The sequence below is a fragment of the Corvus brachyrhynchos genome, unplaced genomic scaffold (genome assembly GCF_000691975.1).
Source record: "Corvus brachyrhynchos isolate BGI_N302 unplaced genomic scaffold, ASM69197v1 scaffold305, whole genome shotgun sequence".
In the NCBI taxonomy this organism is placed as follows: Eukaryota; Metazoa; Chordata; class Aves; order Passeriformes; family Corvidae; genus Corvus; species Corvus brachyrhynchos.
In genome coordinates, this window is record NW_008239284.1 from 2,498,911 (window position 1) to 2,525,995 (window position 27,085).

The following is a 27,085-nucleotide window of genomic DNA, read 5'->3' on the forward strand; positions in this document are numbered from 1 at the left end:
CAAACTGAGTTTTCCGCTTTTCACCGGATCTACACATCCAAGATTCATTGAGAATGAGAATCACTTCCTCTGAGGCCACACTCAAGAGCTTGGGTTGGCTTCAGGCGTTTGATGAGGAGTATGGTGCTACTAGTTGGTGGTTTTAGTCCTGTTGGGTCGAGATGCGGAGCTAATGAGTCCAAGATTTCTTTGGTTCCCATTCTGGCTTAGTTTTTAGTCTTTTGGTTTTTCCTTCTTTTGGTGAGGCCACCTTCAGCCACCAGTTTCCATCTTCTGAGTGCAAAGAACCAGGGCTTTAATGAAACATTTCACCAGCAATTCAAGAGGGAATTGGAACCGTTGCGGAGTTTGCATTGTACGGCCTCTGTAATTACGTACCTGTCTGCAGATGAGAGGCTGAATTTTGCTCCCATCGAGTCAACACAGGTTTTAATTGTTGACTTCACTGGGAGCAGGATTGAGCCGTACTATATATATATAAATATATATATAAATATATATATGATATATATATAATATTACATGTGTAATATTATATATATATCAGTGTAATATTTACAAATAAAACTGTGATCTCGTCTAGAGAAAAATGTATTCATATTACCAACTGCTCTTCCATATTTATGTATCATATTGTATCTTTTTATTATAATTATTATGATTATTATGGTTATTATTATTGTTATTATTATTATGGAATCTTTCTTGGCACCTTTTGGAAGCCACGTCAACCAATACTCCAATGAAGTGCTGAGGATCTATTTTCACAAGAATTCTACTGGTCTACTGTATAAAAGAGAAAAGAAAAAAAAAAAAAAGAAACAAGCAAGATACAGTTCAACCCTTAATTCTGTACCTCACGCCTGTACGTTTGCTGCTCCAATTTTGGGTTTTATTTTGCGTTCGTTTGTTTTTAACGGATCTAATTTAAGTCTCCAAGCAATATATAAAGATGTAAATAGTAAAGCTTATTTATTAAGATTGTCATCTTTTTTAATTTATATTTACACAATTGTTCATCTAATTTATTTTTTTTTCAATACAGTTTTTAACAGTTGTCCTTTTTTTGGTTCATGATGTTTTTAAAATCATTTTCACAGAATTTCTTTATACAGCTTTTTCTCTTTCTTTGAATAAGCAACAACTTCCTCTGGTCTTTCAAAAACAGGTCATGTTTCACTCAAAAAAAAAAAAGTTATGTCAGATTCATCAGAAATATTTTGCCATTGTTGATTCCTATACCCTAAAGTTCTATATTATATAAATATATAATACCTTGTATGCTTAAATATTTAACTGTGTGATTTTGTATATATCTTCATACACATGCTCACACACATATGAGGGTTAATGTCCCCAGATGCTGGGAGAACAGAGAATCAGAAACACAAACAATATAAGCTTGTATTAAAGAGTTCTGAACTGGACCTCTCGCTCTTGCCATGTCTCCTTTGCTTTCGGTCGAGCCGGTCCCGAGCAACGCCCATGGGGGTACCCAGCGTGGTCAGTGAAGGCTGTGGGGTCCCACATCTGGCTGCACAGCTGCACAGCGCCCTGTCCATGTGCTCCAGCTCTTTGCTTTTGGGGCAGGGGGGGTTGAGCACCACCGTGTTTTTCCAGAGGGCTGCAGTGGGTGGAGGGAGGCAGCACTGGTCAGGGCCCTGGGAGCCAATTTTGCCTCCAGTGGATTTGGCTCTGCCAAGGTGATTCAGGTCCTGCTTCCCCCCAGGTAGGCTGGTGGAGATTTTGGTGCGAGAGAGGTTTGAAAATCAAGTTGTCCATATTCTGCTTGTCTTCTTCATCACATGCAGAACATATTCATCCAGAAAAGCAGTCCCAGTGGGAGTGTGCCTTGGCTCAGGGGTATTACCTAGGAGGGAAGCAAGGCTGAAAGCAAACTGTGTGCAGCCAGAGAGCTGAACATCCCAATGCACAGAGCCTTTGGACACATGAGAAAACAGACAGATAGAGATGCATCAGTCTCCAGTGGTCTAGAGAGAGCTGGGCTTGCTGTCCCCCCACCAGATCAAAGCCTTGTAAGGTGTACACGAACAATTCGTGTGTGGTGAGGGCAATAGACTGAGGGATGAGAATAAATCATTTATTTTGGGGTTTATTTTTTTACTTTGGCATAAATAAGTCAGTAAAAAAATGTTTTGCATTTTACCCGTGAAAAACCACTGCAACATATTGAGCAACGAGAGACAGAAATCTCATGAGCAAGAATGCACCGTGTTTTCTATACCATCCTAATCTTGGTCAGTGCATTATTAATGGAGTATAAGTGCGTCACGCACAGCACATACTGTAGGTAAAAAGGCCCAGGAACGAGGGATTAAATGGGTTGTGTCTATGGCAATGCACAGATCAATTGGCTGTGTGTTGAACTACCTATTAGGCATTAATAAAGACCTGAAGGTGGGAGCAGCCATGAAGGCAGGGAACAGCGGGCAGCTCACCCCTGCTGGGCTCTGCTCAGCTCCACTCCTCCTGCACGTGCACAACTACCCCAGGATCAATTGGAATGCACAGTCAGAACAACAGTTTCTACTTCCAGGTTACGTGTCTTGTCTGGAGATCAATCACTAAAGAAACCTGGGGAAATTGCTCTGAACTCTTATGGCAAAACCCTCTCCTGGCTCAAAGTCACAGCTTCTCAGACAGGCATGGCATTGGTGACTGTGGCAATCACAGAATCATAGAATGGCTTGGGTTGGAAGGGACCTTAAAGATCATCCTGTAATGGGAAAATGAAGCTGTTAGCAGCAGAAAAATGTCATGTCAAAAACACATGGAGGCTTAAAAAAGCTTCCATAGGAGGACTGGAATATAGAGATAACTACTAACAAGTGTGAAAAAACCTCCTTTCCATGTAAACAAGGACATCTGAAAATCAAATGAAAGTCCAGGCTGGCAGATGTGTGCCCATGGGTTCACTTGCCTGCACACATCGAGACACAAAAACCCAGCACACCCTTTCTGTTCCAGCACTACCTTTTCCTGGACTTGTTCATTCCATCTCCTCAGTTTTCTAGTTTCTAAGGCACACACACCTGGAAGGTGAAGAAAAGTGAGCGGTTCTGAGGCCAGAATTCTTCTTTTTGCTGCTCATTAACTAGCACATCGCTGCAGTGGCCCCAAATTTTTCCCTCTGCCCTGAGTTGGAATAACAGCTGCCTACATCATTCAAGTCAACAACTGGCCTAAGTTCCCTGATAAAATGCAGCCAAAGGGCCAGGGTCTTCATTTTTTTTAAGTACAAGTGAGGCAATACAGTGTAAAAATAGTTTTAAAGGTCTTGACAATCTTTTGGCTGACTTCTCTTGGGCCTGGGGAGGATTGTTAGTGATTAAAAACAACTTCCATGAAATTTCTATTTTTTTCTTTTTTTCAGATAAAAGGTTATTCACAACTTTTTGATCATTTTGCTTATGGTGAATGAAGAACTAATCCAAACAGAAACATCCTCCTTTGTAGCCACCCTCCTTGCCCTGCTTTTAAGATGTTATCTGCCAGTTTATTTATTTATAAATCACTTCCCCAGTCATATCTTCTTTTAAAGCCTAAGAGCCCCATACCTAAGCTCGCTGCTGCTCCCCTTTATCCTCATCCAGCCCATCCAACCCAACTTGTGCTTCATATCCATTGGCATTTTTGATGAAAGAGTTGAGATACGGGGATGGTTCTGGCTGAAAGTCAAAACCCACCTCTGTCTTCAGGCACTCACCTTTGTAACACAGACCTGTTCTTTTCCAAATGTCACCCTAATAACGTGGGTTTTCCCAAGTCCTGGTGCTGCTGTGTTTCCATAAGGCTCCACACCACAGTGCCAGCCAAACAGGCTTGGAGAGATGGGAGGGTGGGCAGGTGCAGGGAAGGGAAAGGGAATTCTTTTTATTGCACTCTTTATTAATACTGCAATGCTCAAACTTTCCACCCAAGCACTTAAAACCTCCTGACCCTCATAGCACCATAGGAAATGCCCAAGCTGAAGCACGTCATAGTGGTTCAAACCAATCCTTGAAGCCCTGGCAGCTCCTGGTGCCCAGGATCAAGAGCCTGTTGGCAGATTTTTGTGCCCCCCAGCCCAGTGCTGTGAGGGGCACTGGCAAGGCCAGAGCTGCCCAGGGCAGGTCCCCCCGCCATGGTGGCACTGTGAGCCATGGTCCTGGTTTAACATCATCACCACCAACACTCAGGGAGGCAGTCAGGCCATGTGTCCTTAGGCAAGTAAACCAGAAACCTTTTCCTTTGTGTCTCCCAGTGCACAAATCAATTCACGTCATGATGCTCAGCTTCTGGACAGCTAATCCTGCCTCTGGCCCAGCAGGTACAATGTATGGTTTACATCCTCCCAGGGCAACAAGGTATGAGCTCACAGGCTACTGAGCCATCCGTGGCACCACAGGGCACTGCCACGGCTAAGCATTAGTGCCACTGCAAGGCTTTTTCCCCCCAGGAATGGTGAGGACCTGGGCTGCCCACACAGCACAGCCACTGGCTCTCCCTTGGCTTCTTCCCCAGCCTCAGCAGAGGCCCATCCAACCAACGAAAAACTTAAAAAAAAAAAAAAAAAAAAAAAAAAAAAAAGAAAAGAAAAGAAAGAAAAAAGGAAAAGCAGAAACCAAACAAATAAATAAAGGAGCAAACGCAGCACTTGACTCCAGAGGCCTCTGCCGTGGGAAGAAGCCATCCCAAAGTGGTGTGTCATCAGCAGCACAAAAACCCAAACAATCGGCCGCTCTGTGCCCCGTGCCAGCTGCAGCCCAGCCGGGACCAGGGCGGGGGGAACAATGGCCATGGGGACAATGGGGATTGTTCAGGCTCCTCCGGAGGGAACAGCCCCACGTAGCCCTGGGGACCTGCAGCTGTCACCAGCTCTGAGCTGCCAGACAAGTGGCAGATTTCGGGTGCCCTCAAGAAGGGCGTGTGCCTGGTGGGATGCTCATAGGATGCTGGAAGGGGCAGTGAATGCTTGTTAAAGGTTTCTCTGCAGAAAAACCCTCTCCCCATGCTGAGCTGGAGTTTATGGGGTGCTGGGGTGTATGGATGGGGGAAGGAGGGCCAGGCTGTGCAGGATGCACCCATGGCTGCTCTATCAGCGCTGTTACCTGCACACACACTCACTGCAAAGACACATGGAGAAGGTTTCTCCTTTTGACCTTAACTCTTCCTAAAGCTGATCACTCCGTCCAGGAGCCATTGAAGCCAAGCTACCCATCCCAGCCATGCCACTAGGGAAATAATTTCAGCTTTCCAAATGGATGTGGGCAGTTTATCTATTAAACCTGGATGATGGCATCATTTTTCCACTCTCCCCACTTGCTTTTCATGTTTCATCCACCCCTTGGTGCTCTCCCACCCAGGACAGCATCACCCCTGGTCTGCCAAAGCCCAGGCAGTGGCACAGCAAAGTCAGGGTATCGGCTGGCAAAAGGAACCAGCTCCTAGGGCAGCAGCAACTTCCTTTGGAGCTGGGATCCCTTTTCCCCGAGGGAGCCAGAGGAGTGGCAGGGGTCTGTGTGCGTGTACACTATGGGGCACAGGTCCATCTGCCAGCATTGCTGGGCTATGACTACAACTGTTTATCTTGAAAGCCAGAGGGTTACATTCTCCAAAGTTTCCAGGGAGAAAATACAGACCCTTCCTTTCAGCTGTGTGCTGGAGGATGTGTGACCTCGACGAATTCCTCGGTTTTGTTTGGCTTGGGTGCGCTGTGCCAGGTAGCATCACCAGCCAGAGGCTCTCCTGGCTTTGATCTGGGAGCTAGGTGTGCTTCACGACAGGTTAATGGCCATCAAACTCCGCAGCCCAGAGTCTGGACTCTTCCACCTGCTCTGTACATATTAACACGGGCTCACACACAACTCACTCTGTACATGTACCTGCACGAACAGCCGGTCTCACCATGGATGCAAAGCAAAGCTCCTCAGCAGCCTTCCAAGGTAAGCAAACCAAGCCTCTGCAATGGACACAGCTGCCATGTGGATCCAGGGGACAACCAGCCTGTCCCTGTGCTGCTCCTGCTATGTTCCCAGTCAGGGCTACCAGAGCTGAAGGTCTCCTTTCCATCACCATCTGCAACAAAACATCCCCATGCTGCAGCTCTGCGAGGGACGGGCATCCCAGGTGCAAAAAACATCGTAGTGTCACTGTGGGGGAGCTCACAGTGTCAGAGTGGAGAAAAACACGCTGAGGGCCAGCCAGCCAGCCAGCCAGCCAGCTGCCTTGTATTTTGGCTGGCATCTCCTGTTCCTAACACCTAGCACCACACTCACAATGGAGAGGAATCCCAGGGGCAGCATTATCCCTGTCACACCTCCACTCCAGTCAGAAAACACAGGCAATTTGTTCCTTAGGTTGATCAACACTGGCTCTCGCCTGAAGCGAGACCACAGAGCTGCTCCCCATCGCCGTGTGCTGCATGGGCCTTCCAAGAGAAATGAATCATCTCCCAGCCAAGCAAACAAAAACAAAATAAAACCCTGTGTTTATAAAGTACAGGGAAAGGCACAGCTGTGGGCCAGAGCCTTGAGAAAACAAGACAGCTTCAAAGCACCTGGAGCTGCACCCGGTGAACAGCAGGGACAGCACGGACCGGCCAAGCTCCCTGCGGCTGCTGCTGGTCCTGACAGCCTTGGCCTGCGCTGTGTCCTGCCGAGCGTCCAGGGGGACCTGTCCTACAGGCAGTGGAGCCACTCTCTGCTCTGCCAGTGGCAGGAGGGGAGGATCATAGAGCCACAGAATCATGGAATATCCTGAGTGGGAAGGGACCCAAAAGGACCAGAGTCCAGCTCCTGGCCCTGCACAGACCCCCCAACAGCCCCACCCTGGGCATCCCTGGCAGCGCTGTCCAAACGCTCCTGGAGCTCTGGCAGCCTCGGGGCCGTGCCCATTCCCTGGGGAGCCTGGGCAGTGCCCAGCAGCCTCTGGGGGAAGAACCTTTCCCTGCTCTCAGCCTAAACCTCCCCTGACACAGCTCCAGCCATTGCCTCAGGAATTGTCACTGGTCACCAGAGAGGAGAGATCAGTGCCTGCCTCTCCATCGGCCCTTGTGAGGAAGCTGCAAAATGTGGTATCATTTCCCCTCAGTCTCCTCTTCCCTAGGTTGAACAAATGAAGTGATCTCAGCCACTCCTCATATGGCTTCTGCCCTTCTTCACCATCTTCATGTTCCTGCTTTGGACGTTCTCCAATGGCTTTAGATCCTTCTTATACTGTGGCACTCAAAACTGCACAGCAGTCCCAGTCACTCTGCATCAGTGGCTCCAGTGAGAGATTTGAAGGTTTTCACCCCCCAGAAGTGCACACACTGTATCCTGGCAGCATGTGAAATGGGCAGCTCACTCTGACACCAGTCTGGGCACTGGCCAGGCACCACCACGTTGGCATTTTGAGGCTTTTGCTGGGTGTTGAGGCAGCTCCAACCACAAACGCAAAGTCTTCATTTGACTGCAACAAATCACGGTCATCTCCTTCATCCCCAGAAGCAAACTCCAAGGCCACCAGTCACCCTCAAAGGGCAAAGGGATGGTGAAGGGGCAGCAGCAGTGCTGGGCACTCAGATTTTAACACATGGTGATGTCATGGCCCCTCCTTGGTCTTCGTTTTCAGTGTGGTACGAGCCTCAGTGACACAGAGGCCATAGCCCAGAGCCCTCAGTGTCATCCTCCTCTCTCTCTCCATCAGAAAAAGGGATTTAGATTAAAAATTAAGAACCTCAGGCAACCTGCAATGCTTTGGGGTTTGTCTCACAGGCAGCAATGTCACAGAAGTTTTCTGTGAACTCCAGCAGGACTTTGACCAGGTACTGGCATCATTCCCAATGCACATGAATGTGGCTCAAATGAAGAGACATAACCAAAGAGGGGAAAAAAATAGAGGAGTTTGGAAGGAACAACCAGAATTATTTGAGTGGGTGCAAGTCGGGCAAATAGGTTTAGCTCAAGAAGAAAAAGGTCTCTGGCTGAACCTTCTCCACATCAAATCCTGCACCTTTGTTTGGTTTCAAAACATTTTTGTTTTGAAACTCACCTCCTGTTTGCTTCGATGTTAAAGGGTTAACTAACCTGAAAAACTAAACAAAACTATTTGCTTTGGGCTGACTAAACTGATTCATTCAACCTACACTCTTCCCTCTTCTCTCTCCAGGTTCGTTGTTTTGCTTCAAAAAGGAAAAAGCAATAGCTTTGAGCTGATCTGATTTTTGTATTTTTTCCCCTCTCACCCTCCCACACTTTCTGGTTTGGCTACCAGGCTGAGAAATCCATTACCCACAGGGAGCCCAGGCCAGCCTAACCCACATCTGACAGTAAAAGAAACCAGATTCTCCATGTCTTTTTAGCCCCTGGCTTTCTTCATGGGCTTTCCCACACGCTCCCAGCTCCCACTGGGACCAGTGGCTCTGCTGGGTGTTGAGGAGAGAAGGACTCTGGGCAAAAGGCCGCACTTTTCCCTCCTTTCTATGCACGCAGCTCTTGGGGTCCCTCATCTCAGCCACATCCCAGGAGTGGCCATCAGCGATGTCCTCCCCAGAACCGAAACCCCACGAACGCCCAAGCAGAGGTGAGACCGTGCCAGGAAGAAACACCAGTGAGACAGCCAAGATGGACTTAATATGAATCTTTAATGCACAGAACAAGCTGCCGGGAGCCTTGCGAACGAAGGCTGCGCGCGGAGCCGCCCCGTCCACTCGGAGCGCTGCAAAAGCCCAGCTTGCCTGCAGTGTCCCGGGCACCTGCCTGCCTTCCCCCTCCGGGACCCTCGCTGGCAGCGCGGTGTCACCGGCCACCCACGCCACCTTCTCCTGGCGTCCTCGGCCACCACAGCACCGGGGTCTCTCGCCCCACAGCTCCTGCCCGGTGGCAGCGCAGGCAGGGCAGGCAGGGAGGGGGTCACCCTGCACCCAGCAGCTCCCCTCTGCCCGGCCCTGGCCTCGAGTGGGTATCTCCTCCTCCCAGGGTTTTGGAGCGTGTAGTCCAGGAAATTCAGTAAGAAAAGATTAAAAAGGAGAGGCTTTTATGCTGAGTCAAATTAGGTAATTTCTTTTTTTTTTTTTCACTCTTGAAAAATTAAAAAAAAAAAAAAAGGGAAAAGAAATAAAGTCCAACTTGCTCATTTCTTGTTTCTCTGCCATCTGTGTGAGAAAGTCCTGTTTGGCTTCGCTGTCCCCTTCCACCCCCTCTGAACATCGCCCGACCCCAAACCCCACCAGCCACTCAGCACATCACAAGTCCTCTACTCCTCGGAGTCCCTTTGCCTCCCACAGCTCCAGGCCCGCTCCTTCCCTCACCGCCCCTTGGACTCCCCGTAGGTGTTGCGCAGCATGGAGACCATCTTCTCCTCGCAGGTGACTTTGGTGTCCTTTAGGATGCTGTACCAGACCATGCCGGGCGGCCGGACCTCCTCGCTGCGGCAGAACAGGTAGGGCATGGTCTCAGTGCGGCTCTGGATGTAGGCACTGCGCAGCAGCGTCGAGCAGTGGCTGCTGACCTTCTCCAGCCTCCTCAGGATCAGATGAGCCTTCCTGGAGGGGACAGAGGTGGGAACAGAGCAGTGCGGGAAAAGCACAGGGGAGAACAGGAGTCCAAACTTCTGCTTTCTGCCACCAGCTCTGTCTTGTGACAAGAATGGGCGAGACCCAGTGCCTAAGACATTGTCTTTCCTATTTCAAGTGGAGAGACACCCTGTCTTTCCCAAAGTTCTGGTTATATCTACCATTTCACACCACCAGGATCCACTGGAGCAGCTTGTGTGCCCTGGGGACAGTCTGCCCCAGCTAGATTGTCACCACCACCACATGATCCTGGCCAGTTCCAGCACATGTGCTGGCCCCACCTGCCACCCTGGTGAGACCCCCAGAACCTTCCTGCTCCTGACTGATGAGCCCAGCCCTCCCCTTTCTGATTTCCCAAGTCTGCAGGAGGCAAACGGCCCAAAAGGACTGACACTAGAAGAGTGAGGAAAAAAAAGCACAACACATTAAGACAAAACAAAATAAACCCGTAAGAAACCAAGAATCCCCTTGTGGGAGTCTGCAAAGTGCTAAATCAAACAAAGGGAGGGAAGAGGGTTTACTTCAGTGGTCTGAAAGTCTCAAGATCACAGATTATTTCCTCTCCCTCTGGTGCCACAGGAAAGCTCTGGATTCAGGAGTCGGGGATTTCACAGTTCCTGCAGGAATGTAAATTCCCGATAATGGTATGTCAGGGGCAGCACTGTCAGTCAGCAAGGCATAAACATGGGGATTATTTGATTATGAAAGCTGAGTGGTGTTGCAGCTCAGGCTGTGAGCTCCCAGCCCGGGGGAAGCGTTGTGAGCCTGATGTCCAGGGATGGGATGCCAGGGAAGGGCTGGTCAGGGTCACCTCAGCACCAGCAGAGGGCAGGGGTGGCAGAAGGAAGCGGGAGGGCCTCCTGGCATCCCCAGCCAGCTCGGGCCTCTCCCTTGGGAGTGGGAACACTGGATGAAAGGCTGTAGGAAACCACTGCTCCTCCAGGGCTGCACATGGAAAACTGTCCCACTCCTCCCCAGGGTGATGTGCTGTGGGTCAGCTTGGAGGGCAAAGGAAGAGCAAAGGAAGAGCAAAGGAAATTGGCCCTTCTTAGACAACACTCCATGGTATCCATTTATGGATTTCATCCACAAAAACAACCCAGACTGGGCAATTTGAGCCCTGTTAGCTACAGTCACATCTATAATAATGATGCCATGGACTGAGCTGTGCCCAGCTCTGACACAACACCTCTACTCATGTTACTCTCCGTGGCAGCCACTTGACCTTCTACAGCATATGGTGCTCCCACCACTCACCAAGACCTGACACACTGCCACGAACAGGTCCTGTGCTGCTGCATGTGCATCTCTTGGAGTCACCAATTCCATGATGGCGTTAGGTGCTTTTGGTGAAGACTGATTGATTCAAGCTCAGCTCAGCTGCAGACCAAAGTCTGTAGTGATTGTCACTACAGTTGGCAAACTTCAACAAATCACAGTCACTGCAGCTTGAAGGGACCAAAAGTCATCACCTGTGCCACTTCCTGCTGGGATCAACCTGCCTGGATGAATTTCTGACCTGTTCCTAGAGTCAGGAGCTGGTGATCCTTCCAGTGCTCCCCATCCTAACGCTGATAAATTGTTTCTTAACATCTGCACTGATTCTCCCTTTCAGGAAAGGCTGAACAAGCACAGTACCCACATCACCTCAAAGGATGGACTTTTATGTGAGCTGACCATGCTCAGGAGGAGATCAATCAGCCAGAAGGATCTCACGAAGGAAAACTCTCATCTCTCTAAGGCCACAGCTCCACGATGACCCAGATTTGTCATAAAGCAGCTCCAAAATGGGGTACTGGCCCTTCCCCAGCCCTTTAGCTTGTGCTCATGCTGGTGTCCATGGACCTGAACTCTGTGCCAACATGGGGAAGTTGTTTATTCAAAGGCCAAACAAGCAATGATTGGATTTTCCCCCCAAACTGGTTACTATTCCAGCTCACCACAAGGCCTCTCCCAGCCACAGCAAGGGGGAGCAATGAGGAGGGCCCATGACCAGCCCTTGAGGCAAACCCTGGTGGTGGGTAACCAACAACACCACAAGGAATGGATGTCTCAGCTGGTCAGTGGCTGTCTGCTGGCCACGCTCTGCCTTCCTCTATTCTTCTCACCACTTCCCCTATCCTACCCTCCACCGCTTTCCTCACCCATCTCTCATTTTTTTCCCACACAACCTGCCTTTGCCTTGGCCTTCTCTACCTTCCCATTTTCATTCCTTGCTCCACCACGCTTCAATGATCTCCTGGATATTGCTAGAACTCACCACATTATCCTTGCTTCCTGATACATACTCAGGTCTCTTATCCAGGCAAATATTCCTATGTGTGAGAAGCAGCTCAAGGATGGCAAGAAATTCAGGGGTCAAACCACCCCAACCTGCTGGTGCCAGCTGTGCCAGAGGCTGTGCTCCTTCTGGAGCTGTCTCCACACACCTGCTGCATCCACAGCTCTCTCGGTGTGGTCAACCCCAGGAAAAACCCTTGTTTAAGGATGGAATGTGGCACATGATGGGTTGGCTCTATGATAATACTGAAAACACACTGAACTGTGGTCACAGAGGAGACAGGGTGATGGGGGAGAGGGAATCAGGCCCCTCGCTTTTGATGTCCAGTGCCAAAGCTCCAGTTTTGATGGGTTTCACCACTTTGAGTCATTTACTTCAGCGGGGTAATGAAGTCATGTGTAAATGTTAGATTTAGCTTTTGGCTGTCAGCTGTTCCCTCTTAAAAAAAAATAAGGAGGAAGAGAGACAAGAGCGGGTGAGGGGAGGGGTGAGAAAGAGAGAGAGGCTTTCTGGTGAAGACTGGGTAATAAATTACAGGAGCAGTTCTTGGGCTGCCAATTTAACACCATAAATCAAGGCCTGGGTATTACCCAAGTGCTCCCTACGGAGGGCTGTCGGGTCAGAACGACCACCTTTTCAAATACTGGAAATGAAATCTTCCTAAATGCTGACCAACCTCATCCCTGCCAGCAATGGCAATTTATTGCCTTATTAAAGGGCAGGAATTGGGAGGGGACAGCAGGGGAGCGAGAGGGGAGTCACTCTCCTGTCTGCCTGTGGCCAGTCCCCAAAGGGAAGAAGTGACCCCCTTCCCCCTCAGCCCATGCCCCAGATGGGGATGCCCCCATGCTGGTGTGGGCCAGTGGTGCTCTCCCTCCCACCACACACCCACCACAGCAGCCAGGGACTGATTCTGGACTGCACTTAGGTGGCGGATTTATGAGGTCACAGTACAGTCACAAATGATGAAGAGGGGGGGTTTAAAAATCCTGACAGCTCTAAGCAGCCACTTCCCTCTGCAGTGCCCCGTGGCATGGTGGGGGACAGGAAAAGGTAGAGGATGGGTGTCTGCTGCCGGGGCACTTTCCAAGGGCTCCTGCATGAACCAGTGTTCCCACTGCACAGGGGACGGGGCACTGAGGTCCCTGCTGCCAGCCCCGGCTCTGCAAGGATATGCCTGAGAGTAGGAGCCTCCTGTTCTGCCCAGTGCCAGGGGTGCTCCTGCCGGGATGCTCGTCCCCCTGCTGCACAGGGGACAGCCAACACTCACCTTGAGGGCTGATGTGGGATAAACATATCCAGAGCCAGCCAAACCCTGCCCTGCCTCACCTCGGAGGGAGGTACTAAAAGAGGGTGAAGCAGCATGAAGAGGCCAATAAAATATGATACCTGCCTGAAGGAAGGATGAGATTCCTGAGACTGCAGGGAGAGGGTGGTTGCCTGGCTGCTGTGTTGCTGTATGAGGTGCTTTTGTCATAAATTCAGATTTTCCACTCTACTGAGAACTGACCTGGGTCTTTCAGATCCTCGTGTGCAAGGACAGTGAGTCCAGGACTTGATGGCCTCTTATCACAGCCTCCCATCAGAACATTGCATTCCCCCTTGTACCAGAAGTCAGCTGCTCTGGAGATGCACTTCATGTCCCTTGGCCAGCCTGGCTGCCTGCCTGGGTGACTGGCTGGAGCAGGGGACAGGTTGTCAGCCCTGGGCTGATGCCACATAGTGACCCCAGTGTTGCTGGTAGCCACAAGTAGGGGCTCGGGAAAAAAAAAAATTAACTTAATTATTTGTTCTGCCTCCTCCTAAAAGCCATACCCTGCTTGCAGTGGTCATAAGAATCGGCCTGCAAACACAGTAAGAGAAAATAATAGTGAAATCTCCCCATGGCTGTGTTAGGAAGCACACTGGCTGCACGGATCCAGAGGTCTGGATGCACAGTAGCATTAAAATTCACTGATTTAGACAGATTCTTCTGTCTTGTTGGAACAAATTAACTGTGTGAGATTCACTCGGTGCCTGTGAGAGGAATGGGGGGAGCAGGAAAGGGGCTGTTGTTGCTAGAGGAGATGAGCAGGATGAGGCAAGCCAGGTGCTGAGATGACCATGGAAAGTCCTGGTTTAGGGCCACCTATGAGCTAAGTTTTTAATGTCTCCTTAATGTAAACGGTCTGGCTGGGACATCTGGCTGTCAGTGTGTCTTCCTGCCAGCAGCTGTTTGCAGTAACCTGTGGCTTTCATGGAAACTGGGCTCACGAGGAACCTCAGTGTGATGTATTTATTACACAGAGGCAATCGACTCCCCTCTTGTCACTCCGTTTTACGAGTGAACATTTACTGTGAAGCCGAGGCTCATCTGATAAACATTTCAAGGTACAAAAATGAACGTCCCCCTGGGAAGGAGAACAGTCTGTCAATTAAAATCCTATTACGAGATGGCCTCCCTTCGCAAAAAAGAATCCTCGTTGCTTCCTGCTATGTCAATGCCTCTGCTTCTGTCCAAGCTCCCTGAGAAGCCAGGCTGGATGGCAGAGCTTCTCTCTTGTCACGAGCCTGGCACTGGCTGCCTTGGCTTTTATAGATTCATCCCCTTGGCTGCAAGTCACATATTTCTCAAGTACAGACCAGGGGCAGAGGAGTGATGTGAGGAGCTCCCCTGGCTCGGTGAGGACAACAGCCAGCAGCCAAATTGACCGTGGGCTCCAGATGTAGCTGGGTCCTGAGTCTGGCAGTTTAAATGTCACCCTGCTGTCCCATGGCTTGATGCAGGTATTGGGTTGGACAGCAACCTTCAGTGGTTGGATCTCAAGTAACAGGGGAAATAAGGATGTGTAAGAAGCAGCTGATGGTTCCCAGGGATTCAGAGGTAAAGGAACAATTGCAAAGCACAAACAAGCCTGCAGTGTCATCAAAGGAGAGGGAAGGCAGTGGGAAGAATGAGAATGGCTCTGTGTGAGAGGCCAATGAACTACCAAGGTCATCTCTGGAGGAGGATGATCCCCAGGCCAGCTTGGATCTATGTCCAGGAGGGGTGTCAACAGTTGTGAGCTGCCATCCTGGTACTATGGAGAGATCCTCAGTGGCATCCAACCAGCAGATAGGAGAAGGAAAAACTTTTCCAGGCCTATATTACATCCTTTGCCCCCCACTTCCCAGTGTTTCCAAGCTCCCACTCATTCAAAGCATCACCCACTTGTTTGTATCACTGGATGACACAAACATTCACGCAAAGATCCCCCCAGCTGCCAGGTGTCCCACCAGTATTCATCCAAGGACCGAGCAGGACCTGGTGGTCCAAGGGGATGCAGGACAGCTTGGTGAACACCAAACGGGGACTTCTCTTAGCTACAAGGAGAAGGCAACGGGGTCACATCCACAGTGCTGAGCAGAGGCATGCTCTGGGCATGGGGCAGGGCAGGACACAGGGAAGGGACAGGTACCTGGGCCCCAGCTCGTCCTCACTGCGCCAGACGAAGTCCCCAAACTTCTCGTAGTGGGAGTTGTAGTGGTGCTGGACTCGGAAGAGCATGGAAGCAGAGACCTCCATCAGGGTGTTGTAGGCTGTCTGCTGCTCCTTCCCACTCGTGTAGCCGTTGTAGAGGTTGTAGATTTTGTCAGCTATCTCTGGAAAGGATCAGGGCACGGGATTAATGACCAGCTGAAGGTGCTAACATGGGAAGAGGAGGAGAAGAGCCCTTGGCAGGGCCAGCAGCAGGGGCAGGCAGCTGGAATGGCTGCCAGTCCCTTGGGGCTGCCTGCAGCAGGGCTCAGTGACTGGAGAGCATTGAACAATTCCTCAGGCTGATCCTGCAGTGGGTGCCCTGCATGAGCAGAGCTGTCCCTAACACTCCAGCAATACTCCGTGAAGGAGCAGGAGGAGGAGAGGCAGGCACAGCCTTCTCCTCCCAGGAAGGGCAGGCAAGCTGCTCCCAAATTCACCAAACCAAAAGCCATTCACAGCTATGGTGCTAAAGAAGAAATCAACACTATTGATCCCAGGGTGGTCCTTCAGCCAGAAATGCAGCACCTCATCATTGTGGGCATTGGCTGGAGCAGCTCAGATGTGTTAAACAAGAGCATTAACTCTATGCTGGAGAAAAAACATCTCAATTTGGAGAAGAGAAATGCACAAAACTGCATCTCCTTCCTTCTCCTTAGTCTCCTGTTTGCTGCTTTTTCATGGGAATGCTTTTCTTATTGAATGTGCAGCTAAGCACTAACCAAAACTTTCTTCTGTGTGATATTCCCAAGGGAAAGCAAGCAAGAAAGAGAACAGGTAATATGGTGGTCACTTAGAGGAATCCTTTTAAATCTGAAAGCAGCCAGGTGCTCTGGGTTGGGGGTAAGGACAAGTGGGACCAGCTTCAAAACTGAACAATGCAAATGTGCAAAAGTAGCTGGGCTTTTATCAACATTTCTGTTTCCAAACTGAGCCAGCTGCCCCCAGCATCCCTTCAAGCACCCAGAGCCAATGGTGCCCTGCATGGCACGGCCAGGGCTGCCTCTCTCAGGTTTGTGAGAAGGGACTGCTCTTTTTCCAGACACAGCACCAGCTCCCACAGCTGTGCTTGGCAAGGATGCCAGTGTGGCATCACGGAGTCATCAGCTGCCCAGCCAAGGAGACTTTGCCCCTGGACACTCCTGCAATTTGTCACCCCTCCCCAGATGAACATCCCTGTGCCCACGGGTGGATTTAAAGGAGCCTTCCCACTGGGAGAGAAGGGCCTGGGAGAGAAGGGCCTGGGAGAGAAGGGCCTGGGCAGCTTTGTGGGAGCAGTGTGAAGAAAGGAAAATCAAAATCAGAAGGAAATGTCTCCTGGTGTGGAACAGGAGGTGCCTGAGCACTGACCTTCTGCCTTGCTGTCGTCTACCAGCGGGCAGGCTGTCCTCAGGGTGACTGTGCTCAGCTCTGAGTGTCTGCCCCGTGTATCCACCGCGTACAGGGTAAATCTGGAAGGCAGGAAGCAAAAGGAAAACAATGCCTTGATCCCTCAGTCCCACACCACCAGGTTGTTATGGGAACCGGCCTTCAGAAGAGAAAGGAAAAATGTGGTCCAGGCACTATCAGTCAGTTTTGGCATCTCAAGGAGATGTGAGATGTCTTGGAACACAGGAGAACCCAGGGACAGCAGGCAGGGCTGAGGGGACAGGTCACTTCAGCCCTTTCTGGCATCTGCAGGCCTCTGTTTCCTCTCTCCCCATCCCAGGGACCCCTGTGGGGCTGCACCCTGAATCCTCCCGACTGCAGAGGGATGCAAACACCTCAGGGCTGCTTTGCCATGCACTGATGTGAGCATTATAACACGGTGGTGTCTGTGAGCTGGGCTCCCTCTGGCCTTTCTGGGAGCAGGGCAGTAATTCTTGCCGTAAGTGGGCTCTGCTGACAAGTGACAGCTCGTACTCATCCTGTGGATGGCCCTTGAGTTGTTTGCTCCCTCATTTCCTCACAAGGGTGGGGTTGGTAAAAGGGTGGGAATGATAATTTCACACTTGAAGCTAATGGAGAGCATCTGACAGTAAAATATAGCTTTTGTGCCGGATGGAGCATTGAGTAAACAGGCTGTGGCTGCATGGAACGTCCTGGGATGCTGAGCTCAGAGTCCTGCTCAGAGCATCAAAGCTCCAAAATGAGAATGCTTCTTCGCAGCAGGGGTGACAATCTTCTGTCCGCTCTCCCAAAGGGCATCAGTTCATATTTATTCACTCTGAGCTGGGCATGGCAACTCAAGCTGGCTTTGACAAAGTGCAGGGGCTGGTTTGAGCCTCTCAGAGGTCTGAGATGCCTGGTGGTGGGGTACCCAGCCTGAGAAATAACACACCACCCCTCCTTAGCCTAAGGTAAAAGTGAGCAGTTCTTGCAAGTGAGTGCAAGGAGTACCATAAAAGCAGCTGAAGCTTAAATGGGATTGAGACCCTGACGTATGTTTATTTAAGGAATGGTCCTAAGTCCTTAGCATCCTTGGGGGGTGACAGAAGCAATGCCTCCCTTTTCCTTACCCCACACACGAGCACTGCGAGCCCCCTCTCTCCTCCCTGCAGGCCCTGCATGTCCCACATGTGGCTGATAAGAGCTGACATTTGCACAGTAGCAATTCCCAGCGCAGGACATATTCCCTCCAAGCAATTAGCATTATGTCCCTAACAATACTTGCTGTGTGCAAGGATGCCAGCAGACTGCCAAGGAACACACTTGTGCGCAGGGAGCACTCCCGTTTTCACCAAGCTAGGGCACGCAGGGGACGCACACGCTCGGCTCGCCCAAGGAGATGCTATTTAATCCTTCTGGCATGACATTCCTTAGTTTCCCAGGAGCACTGCTCGGAGTGGGAGCATCTCAGGAAGGACATCCACACTGTGTCACCACACAAGTACCACACACAGGCTGTTCTCACTGAGGGACAGACAGAGCAATAGGGCAACAGCGAATTCCATGCAGGAGTCTGACTGCAGGGCTTTGCATCCCATCCTGAAGGTGCCACCATTCCTTTCCCTCCCTTCAGCAGATGGGACATTCAGGGGGAGTGAGGAGTCTCTTGCTGGGAGCAGGGAAGGTTTGTGTCTCAGCAACACCAACAGGGCACCCAGTGTTGGGCAGGGGGACTCCAGCCCCAGGAGATGAGGAGCTGCAGTGGGAGAACAGGGCAGAGAGCCCAGGGGTCCTGCTGCCCACCCAGTGCAGGGCTCTTCTTGCTCATCAGCAGAAGCACAACAAGCAGTAAGAGGGCTCAACATCAGGGTACTGCTGGGAGCTGCTCCCCATCCCCATCCTGGGGTCACCTGCTGAGCCACAGTGGCTGTGCTGCTGTGTTTGCTTTTGTAAAAGGGTGAGCAGAGCTAATGTGTAACCTCTGCTCTGCCTGCAGCAGCTCAGGCTGCCTCCATTAGCTCTGAGGCAATCAGTGCCAGAGCACTTTCCCTGAAAAACAGAAGACTTATCAAAACACAATTGTAATATTCAGCAATTAGTGCCCATTTCACCTATTCCATCGCCAGTGGGGTCAGGAGGATTGGTTGGGTGTTGAAGCACATCCACCCCTTTGGGTGATGCTGAAGACCTGCATGAGCCTTTTGACTGCACTTCTCCCCTCTGCCCAGCTCACACAGGAACAAAGTCACTCAGCTGCCAAGAGCAAGAGCATCTCTCCTGGTCAGGCCTGGGTTAAAAAAAAAAAAGTCAAAAAAACAAGCCCTCTTTTCATCATTTTTTGGATGATGTAAGGAAAAAAAACCAACAATGTAAATGGAAAAACATCAGAATCAAAGTGATTTTGATCTTGTCAAAAATTATTTTTTTGAGAAGAAACCCAATTGCTTTGCCTCACCTGGAGCCAGTCCTCTTTCAAGAACCTTAGAGGAAACTCTTTCATCTCCATTCCTTGTGAATGAGATGTTTTGGACTCAGCACCAATCAGCCCAGCCGTGGTGGAGGCTGGCAGCCCAGCAGCACACAGCCTCTGCACCTCTCCAGCTCCTTCCAGCCAGTGACCTCAGAGGGTTTTAACATTAATTACAGTCCAGAAGATCACCCCGAAGCACAGCAGTATTAATAGCTCTGTTTTATCGACGGTAAACAGAGACATATGGGGTGAAGCATCGTGCCCCGGCGAGGCTCAGCGACATGAACAGTTTGGAAACTCAGGAGATGATGGCTTCCAATCTTGTTCTCAAACCACTTGACCACCCAGCCTCTGCAGCAAAACACTTTTATGGCCAGTTAATGGCACTGTGCAGAGTGCTGGGGTTTAGTTTTTTTCTTTTATTCCCGGAAACAGACAATTAAGAGAAGGGAGTGCAAAGACCTGTGTCTCTGTGTCTCTGTGCAAACCCAGCATTCCCATCTTGCTGGAAACCTTCAGCAGATGCAGGCAAGGAGCAGCCTGGGACCCAACAGGACATCACAGGGGTGGCCAGTGGGAGGAGAGACCACCACTGCCTGGGAGAGATGGGGATGTGGCTTCAAGCTGAAGGAGGGTAGGTTTGGATTAGGTATTAGGAAGAAATTCATTACAATAAGGGTGATGAGGTTACCAAAAGAAATTGTGGACTCCACATGCCTGGAAGTGTTCAAGACTGGGTTGGATGGGGCTTGGAGCAACCTGGGACAGTGGAGGGTGTCCCTGCCCATGGTAGAGGGGTGGAATGAGATGAGCTTTAAGGTCCCTTCTAGCCCAAACCATTCCATGATTCTGCATCTGCATGACAAACCAGGGCAAAGCCAAAGCGATGGCTCTGAGGGAGGGAGCTAAGCCGAGGACATGGCGGGATTTTGCACCACTCCAGGGAGATCCTCCTGCCCCAATTAAATCTATTACAGCATCGTGGGCCAAGGACCAAGCCAGGCATCATCCCCACTGATGAGGATGGAGCTGCACTTGAATAAGCCAACCCCGATAATTTGTAAATAAATGTGGCCAAAGAGTGGTTCTGAGTGCTTTGCCCAAGGCAGAGATCTCAGGGGTGAAGTCAAAGCCAGAAACTAAAAGGTCTCAGACCTAGAGCCATTGCACGAAACCACGTCAGACAACCTGGAATGCCATATGGTAGCTACGATCTGGCAGAGGCTCCTTTATAATGTGGAGGTGTTCTGTTTACTGATAAACTTTCTTCATGACATTTCCTCATCTTCTCCCTGTGTTTTCCAAAGGAGCTCCGGGCTCCCTGCTACTCAGCTCACAGCTGATCCTCTTTTCCAACCATCCCTTCAGTAAGATTCTACACAAAGACCTGTATTTCTAGAAATACTAGAATATATTTTACCTGAAGAGGTTCCAAAGAGGTCCAAACACAAATGCTCTTGGCAGGGATCCAGCCCTCCACGCCTGGAAATGCTGCCACCTCTGCAGCAAATCACAGCACACTAAGTCCTGTAAAGTAATGCCGCTTAAATGTTTACTGCTGAATTCAAACCTATTGGGACCTGAAGGAACATTCAGGGAGAGACAGAAACCAATCAACATTTGGCCTCATGAAATGTCAATACCTTCCCTGTAGATTCCCCGCCCAGTGTTGGCTGAAGGCTGGGTTTTATCACTAGGCTCAAGATGCTTCTTGGGGGAGGAAGAGAAAGCAAAAGTTAAAGCTTTGGTTACTGCAACCCAAGGACTGTTGGGATTGTCCATTGTGTTTCAAGGGATTTGAAAACCAGAAAAGTATGTTTCTATCCTTTCTCAATGCAGAGAAAATAACCCAAAATACAAATTTATAAAGGCACAAAACTCTTTAAGACTGAGAATGAAAGCTCAAAACATGTTACTTATTCATAGGCAGCATGTTTTTTTAACTCCCTCTCATGATGCTCATGATGTTTGAGTGCTTTACTCATGATCCTTATTTGCGGGAAGCAAGATAAGGACTTCTGAGTCTGACCTTCCTTAGCTTGGCTGTTGATTTCTTTATATCCTACAGAGATACCACAGGCATTTCTGGTCTGCCTTGTCTGCTCTTCCTGAGGCCTCTGGGCTGGTGCAGCTGCTCGGTGAGATGCTGTACCACAAACGGGCTGCCTGGGCTGCAGAGAAAGGCTCTGATAAGGAGCTCAATTAGCACTCCCGTGGATGCCAAACCCCCACGCTAATTAAGTGTGTGCCTACTGGGAGCTAGCTGCTGTGTGGCCAACCCAGGCTCTGAGAGGAGCCCCCTGGCCTGTGTGAATGAAGGACAGGGCAGAGATGCTGCTCCAGAGCCCAGCGTCACGCAAAAACACGGCCTCAAGCTTTCCGAAGTGGTGCAACCACAGCACGCTCCTGCCAGTAGGGCTTGGCTTGAGCTTGGCTGATCTGCCTGGCCTTGGTGCCGTGTTCCTGCAGCCTCTTGCTGTTAACTCCAGCAGCTCAGCGAGGGCAACCCTGGCTGGCGTCCCACACACAGCGCGATGGATTCTCCCTCCCCGGCAGCGTGGCTACCACCACCCGTCATGCTGAGCCTGCAAACATAAATCCTGACTTGGCTGAGGTGTTACACGCACGTCCTGCTGTCACTCCCCGCTTGGTCACAGCTTGTCCGTGCCTCCTGCACAGCCCAGGCTCGCGGGGCTCGCACGCAGCCGGCCCCATGCCGCCGAGGCTGCTCCAGCGTGCTGACACGCACACATCACACCCTGCCTTGCCAGCCCTCCTCGCTTCCCGTTCCAGCTCAAAAACAATGCTGAGGCCTCCCTTTAAAAGCCCTCAGTGGAGCAGCTCTTGGCATTCCACACTTCCCTGCTGCCCAGTGATCTCAGCACGGAGACTGGGCACGAGGGATGGGGCCGGGCTCGGGCTGTGCCGGGACTCGGGCACGTGCAGAGCGGAGCTGCCAGGAACAGTGCCCCAAACACACATGGGTGTGAGCACACCCATCAGACCCAGCACTGTGCACAGCCTCGTGCTCATGGGACCCAAACAAACTGTTCTCTCCCATTCTTTCAGTCTCAGAGTGTCCTTGGCTCCCAGACATCAAGGTGAAGGGCTCGCTGGAGGGAGACAGGGAGGCTTGAGGGGGGAGTGTGTTTCTTTGTCCTGATACCCACAGGTGAGCAGCATCAGACCTTCATCCCAGCATCTCCCGGAGCTAAAAGCATCCATAAATTACACACACAGTTTCCCTAAAAGACTCTTCTTGAGCAGTGTGGGAGCCCAGGGGTGCTGCAGGGTGGAGCAGAGCTATGGGTGTTTCACCCCCGGCCACGTGCCACGGGCTGTGCGTGGTCCAGGAGCCATCCACCCACTCCTGTTCCCCGACCATGGGCTTGTACCTCCCCTGCAGAGCGCCCCAGCCACGTCCATTGAGGAACATGGAGCAGGAGTGGGGCTTGCCTGCCAGCAGCTGCCTGGGCAGGCATGGAAAGGGGTGTGTGTGTTTAGTGCAAGGATTCCCAATTCAGAAACCATTACAATTTAAAAATAAATCAGATCAAATAAAAAGCGGCCAGTCCACACAAGCCACAGGAATGCAGCTGAGCTTATTGACGACTCTGTGATTCGCGGTAATTAAGAGAGGTAAATGAGAGCAACCCCTCAGTCTCTGCAGCAAATGCTGAGCAGACAATTAGCAGGGGGTGGTTTTGGGAAGGAGAGGATTTCTTGGTCTATTTGTTGGGCCCTGGCTTTGGGCTCACTCATGCCATGCCCATGTCCATGGTGCCAGGGGAGGGCTGGTGTCCTGGCAGGGGACTGACCACACTGCATCCCTGCCAAGGGCCCTGCTGGAGCCTTGGGATTTGGGCAAAGCTTTGACCTTGGGCAGTGGTCACCCTTGTGCCATCTCCCTGGGGCTGGCACGGCCACAAGTGTCTTCTGTTCTTCATTGTCTTTGGTTCTGGCTCTGCTTTCCCACAGTAAGGAAACAGTGGACAGGGCGATCTTGAAAAAATACCCCATCTTTTAGAATGCTCTCCTCACTGTTCTACCATCCAAGAAAAGCACCTTTTATAACTGAGCTTTTTTTAACCATCTGTGACAACTGACCTGCTCCCATCAGTGTGATGGAGGAACAGGTTAGCAGGAACTGGTGCCACACTGGAGTATTGAAGCCTTGCCATTACACCAATACATGGGGCTGTCAGTAAACTGTTCTCACAATTCACACTTCTTTTTTTTCCCAGGACAGCAAATGCTGTGAGACTAATCGTTATCCTTCAACAGATGCCTCCCAACAAAACCAGACCACAGTTGTCAGATGTACCTGCCAGGACATACTTCAGGTGTCTGATGCCTTTTGGAAGTGGATAAAACAGTGCCCATCAAATACTGGAGGAAGGAGGCAGGAAGAAGGCACAGGCTGCTCTGCACTGTAAGAAGCTTGAGGAGAGGCAGAGGAGGCTCGATTTCTGAGACACTGAGGGCAGGTGGAGCTGTCGTGGGGCTGGAGACAGGCTTGCACAGCCATGGGTCCATCTTTGCTTTGTGTCAACCCTGGGGAAGTCACCCAGGGTTATTCACGCTGCAAGGTTACCTGAATTGCAGCTGATGCCATGGCCATGCTCAAAAACAGTGACTGGAGAACATGGTGCTTCTCACAGGGAGGAGGGCAGGGCCACTCATTGCTGCTGAATTACAGGGGTGCAGTGTGGGACAGCGTCACTTTGGTGTCACAGCGTCCCACACTGTGCTGCCCCCAAGTCTCCTGGGCTTGCCCTCTGAGCTGTGAGGCCACAGAGAGCCAAAACCTGGAGTGGGCAGGTTTGAGTGCTGGTCCCCTCAACCCCTCAGCAGCATCTGCCCTGTGCCTGAGCCAAGCTATGATGCAGATTCGCTCAGCTCTCCCTCCTTTGAGAACTTCATCAACTTCTTTTGTTTCAGATCCCCGTTGAACAAGATCCAAACAAAGGATGAAGGGGAAAGAAAGAAAGAAATTAATTAAAAATCCTAAGCACTTCTTGCTACTGCCTGGATCTTTTGTCTCCCTGACAAAGAAATGCCCAGCAGGACACTCACCTTCCCAGCCTCAACTGCAGCATCTCAATTTCCCAAGATTTCCTTCAAAACCCTGTCAATAACCCACCAGAGTAGTGATTCCCATTACTGCCATGGCTGTGAAAGAAGGCCTTGATACACAGGCCACCTTCTGTTCCCCAAGAACCCTGCTCCTGAATGATACCTGTGTTGGACGGCCAAGATTCCACTGGAGCCCCTCTGCCAGCCGGACACTGCGTGAGCAGCAGTGCCAAGACTGCCTTAGGTGAAAATGTGTTTCACTGGAAATGAGGGGAAAATGCCAGCCAGGCCATGGCTTCGTCCAGAAGGTGCAGGAAGGTCACTGCCACCCTCCTGGCTGCTGCATCCCCAGAGTGTCTTCATCACCACCCCAGGGCTGAGAGCTCCAGCAGTGCCACTGTCCCCCCTCGCCTTTTTCTCTGCCTTGATTCCCTCCTTTGTCCCCATTGATCCTTGCCAGCTGTTTCAAGAAGCAGATAATGACTCCCTCATCCTTCGCTCTCGGAGTACATCCTTTCAGGAGCAGCTTTACCCCACTGAGCAAGGAAGAGCAGAGCAATCTTCTCTGGAGAGAACCTTGGAGCTTCTGACGGAGATGGGATGTGAATGAGAGAGCAGCTCCTTGGCATAGCAGCAGGACAACACACCCAAAACATCCACCCTGACACGAGATAACATTAACACAGCTGATGTTGCAACACTGGGGCTTTAGCTCCTAGGCACTCTCCAAGGAGCAAGGAGGATTCAATTAGCTCGGAGATGCCCCAGCAGAACTCTACGGTGCCCCACAGAGATGGTTCCCAGCTGTGAAGGCAGAACGATGGCAGAAAAAGCAGGATCACCATGGAATTACCAGCTTTGGAGAGGATGGATAGAGGGTGTTTGAGGTCCGTATTTCTTGGCAGTCATTATGTCCTTGCTTTCGTCCTGCTGGCTGTGAGGATGAAGACTTGCAGATGTGCTTCTAAAGGCAACGCAGTAAGAACTGGCCCAGCTATTCACAGTCTTCCCTGTCTGCCTCAGGGCTTGAGGCAAGGTGTTCCCCCAGCGCCTGGAAAGGCCACGGAAGGTCCCATGTTACCCAGAATGTGAATTGTAGCATCCTTTGGTGGAGTGAAGAACCAGGAGGAGGTGATAATAAGCCGCTGCAGGCTGGGGCTTTTGTCTCCAGTGAAGCAACAGCAGCTCATTACAGTCTGTGAAGTGCCAGAGTCCCTGCTCTGCTGGGATGCCCAACAAAGCCCTTGGACAGAGGTCAGAGGAGTTGCCTCTGACTCCCTGTGCTGCTGGAACAACTCCCACTGTGCGACAGCTCGGGTTGATGCCCGAGGCTGCCAACTGAGGGGGCTGGTCCTGCTCAGGCTGCAGAGCATCAGCAAGAGCTGGTGACGGATCGAGCTGTCCTGGGAGCAGCAAAGGAGGGCTTTCCTCAGGCTCTGCATCCCACATGTGCCTGAGGCCCGGCCACAGCCTTTGCAAAGGCACTGTGATGCCCATCAATCCCTCCAGCTCCCCAGGGCAGGGTATCCCCTGGCAGCACCTGCATCCCCTCTCCCCCCTGTGCAACACCTGCTGCTGTCCCCAACACTGTTCCCTCAGCCACAGACACCCCACAGCCCCCGGGCCCAGCTCTGCTGAGGTTGGGACTTTGAGGTTAAGTTTTACTTTTAGGGGAGGTTTGCTTGTCTTTGCGCTGATCTGTGGGTGGGTGGAGTTCAGCCTCATCTCAAGGCGTTAGTCCTGTGTGCCAGGTGGGTTATCCCACGAGGGACACACCCCTTCAGGACCTTCCTTGGGCCACTCGTGGGACAGCTGCCACCCTCCCCCATGAAGGGACAGCAGTGCTCCGGGTGGCTGTAGCTGCAGGGGATGAGCAGGAGAGAGGGAATAAATATTCAGGAGAGAGAGAATAAATACTCTTCCTCCAGATGTGCCAAGGAGAAAGGAGAGACAAGCAAAGCCCTGGACCCCTGCAGGGAGCTCCACAATGGGAATGTTCACAGCTAACCATCCCTGCTGCTCAACCTACCAACACTCTGCAGAGCTTGGCCATCACCGGCCCTGGGGACATGGGTGAGAGGAAGGCTGTGACCCCTGCCAAACTGGGAAATCTTTGCCCCTCCCAACCTCACAGTCCCTCTAAACAAGAACCAGACACTCCACAGCTTGCTACCCCTGGAGATCCCCTTGGTAGGGTTTGTTCTCATTCTCCTGGGGGCTTGGCTTCCATCTGGGCTGCTGGTTGAAATCCAGCCCGGGCTGGTAGTGACTTCAAAAGGCAGTGTCATCTGAGGAGCAGTGGGTGGTCCACGGCAAGCAAGTCGATGGCTGGCTGTTCTTATAAAAGCCACCACAGTAGGGCCTCCTGCTTTCAGAAGACAGGCAAGGGCTGTGCTGACCACAGGGAGCAGAGCTTGTCCTTGGCCCGAGGGACAGTCACCTTAGTGAGCTGGCACAAGGACGTGGCTGTGCACCCCTGCGAGCAGAGCTCTTGATCTGTCTCCATTGGGTTTGTCCCCAGCACTGCTGGGCAGCCCTGGCTTCACCTTCAGCAGGCTGCAGTGCAAAACAAAGCCCAGCAATAATGCACACGGGAACAGCTGAGAGACGGGGACCAGGCATCCCAGGCAGGACCCCTGTAAGAAACTCCAGCTGGGCTCTGGGAGCTCCAGGGCAGCCAACAGGGCCCTGCAATGGCCTCAGTGTTGGCATGGGGATGGTGGCAGGCAGGGATGCCAGCCAGAAGGATGCCAGCCAGGTCTGTAGTGCCCACTGTCCCTGTGCCCTGAGGCCCCCAAATTCAGGGGCACAGGGCAAGGGACTGGCAGTGGGCAGGAG

The 27,085-nt window shown here is 51.2% G+C and overlaps 1 protein-coding gene across 1 annotated transcript in view; it reads right to left on the reverse strand.

Annotated features, from left to right (window-relative positions):
- Positions 1-8,607: 8,607 nt before the first annotated feature.
- Positions 8,608-27,085, reverse strand: part of ASTN2 (astrotactin 2) — a 276,878-nt gene continuing 258,400 nt past the window's right edge. The window contains exons 22-24 of the mRNA XM_017740292.1: positions 16,684-16,784; positions 15,275-15,458; positions 8,608-9,526 (exon numbers count right to left, since the gene is read on the reverse strand). Coding sequence (XP_017595781.1) covers positions 9,289-9,526; positions 15,275-15,458; positions 16,684-16,784 — 523 coding nt within the window. The 3' untranslated portion in view covers positions 8,608-9,288. The remainder of the gene's footprint in view (positions 9,527-15,274; positions 15,459-16,683; positions 16,785-27,085) is intronic.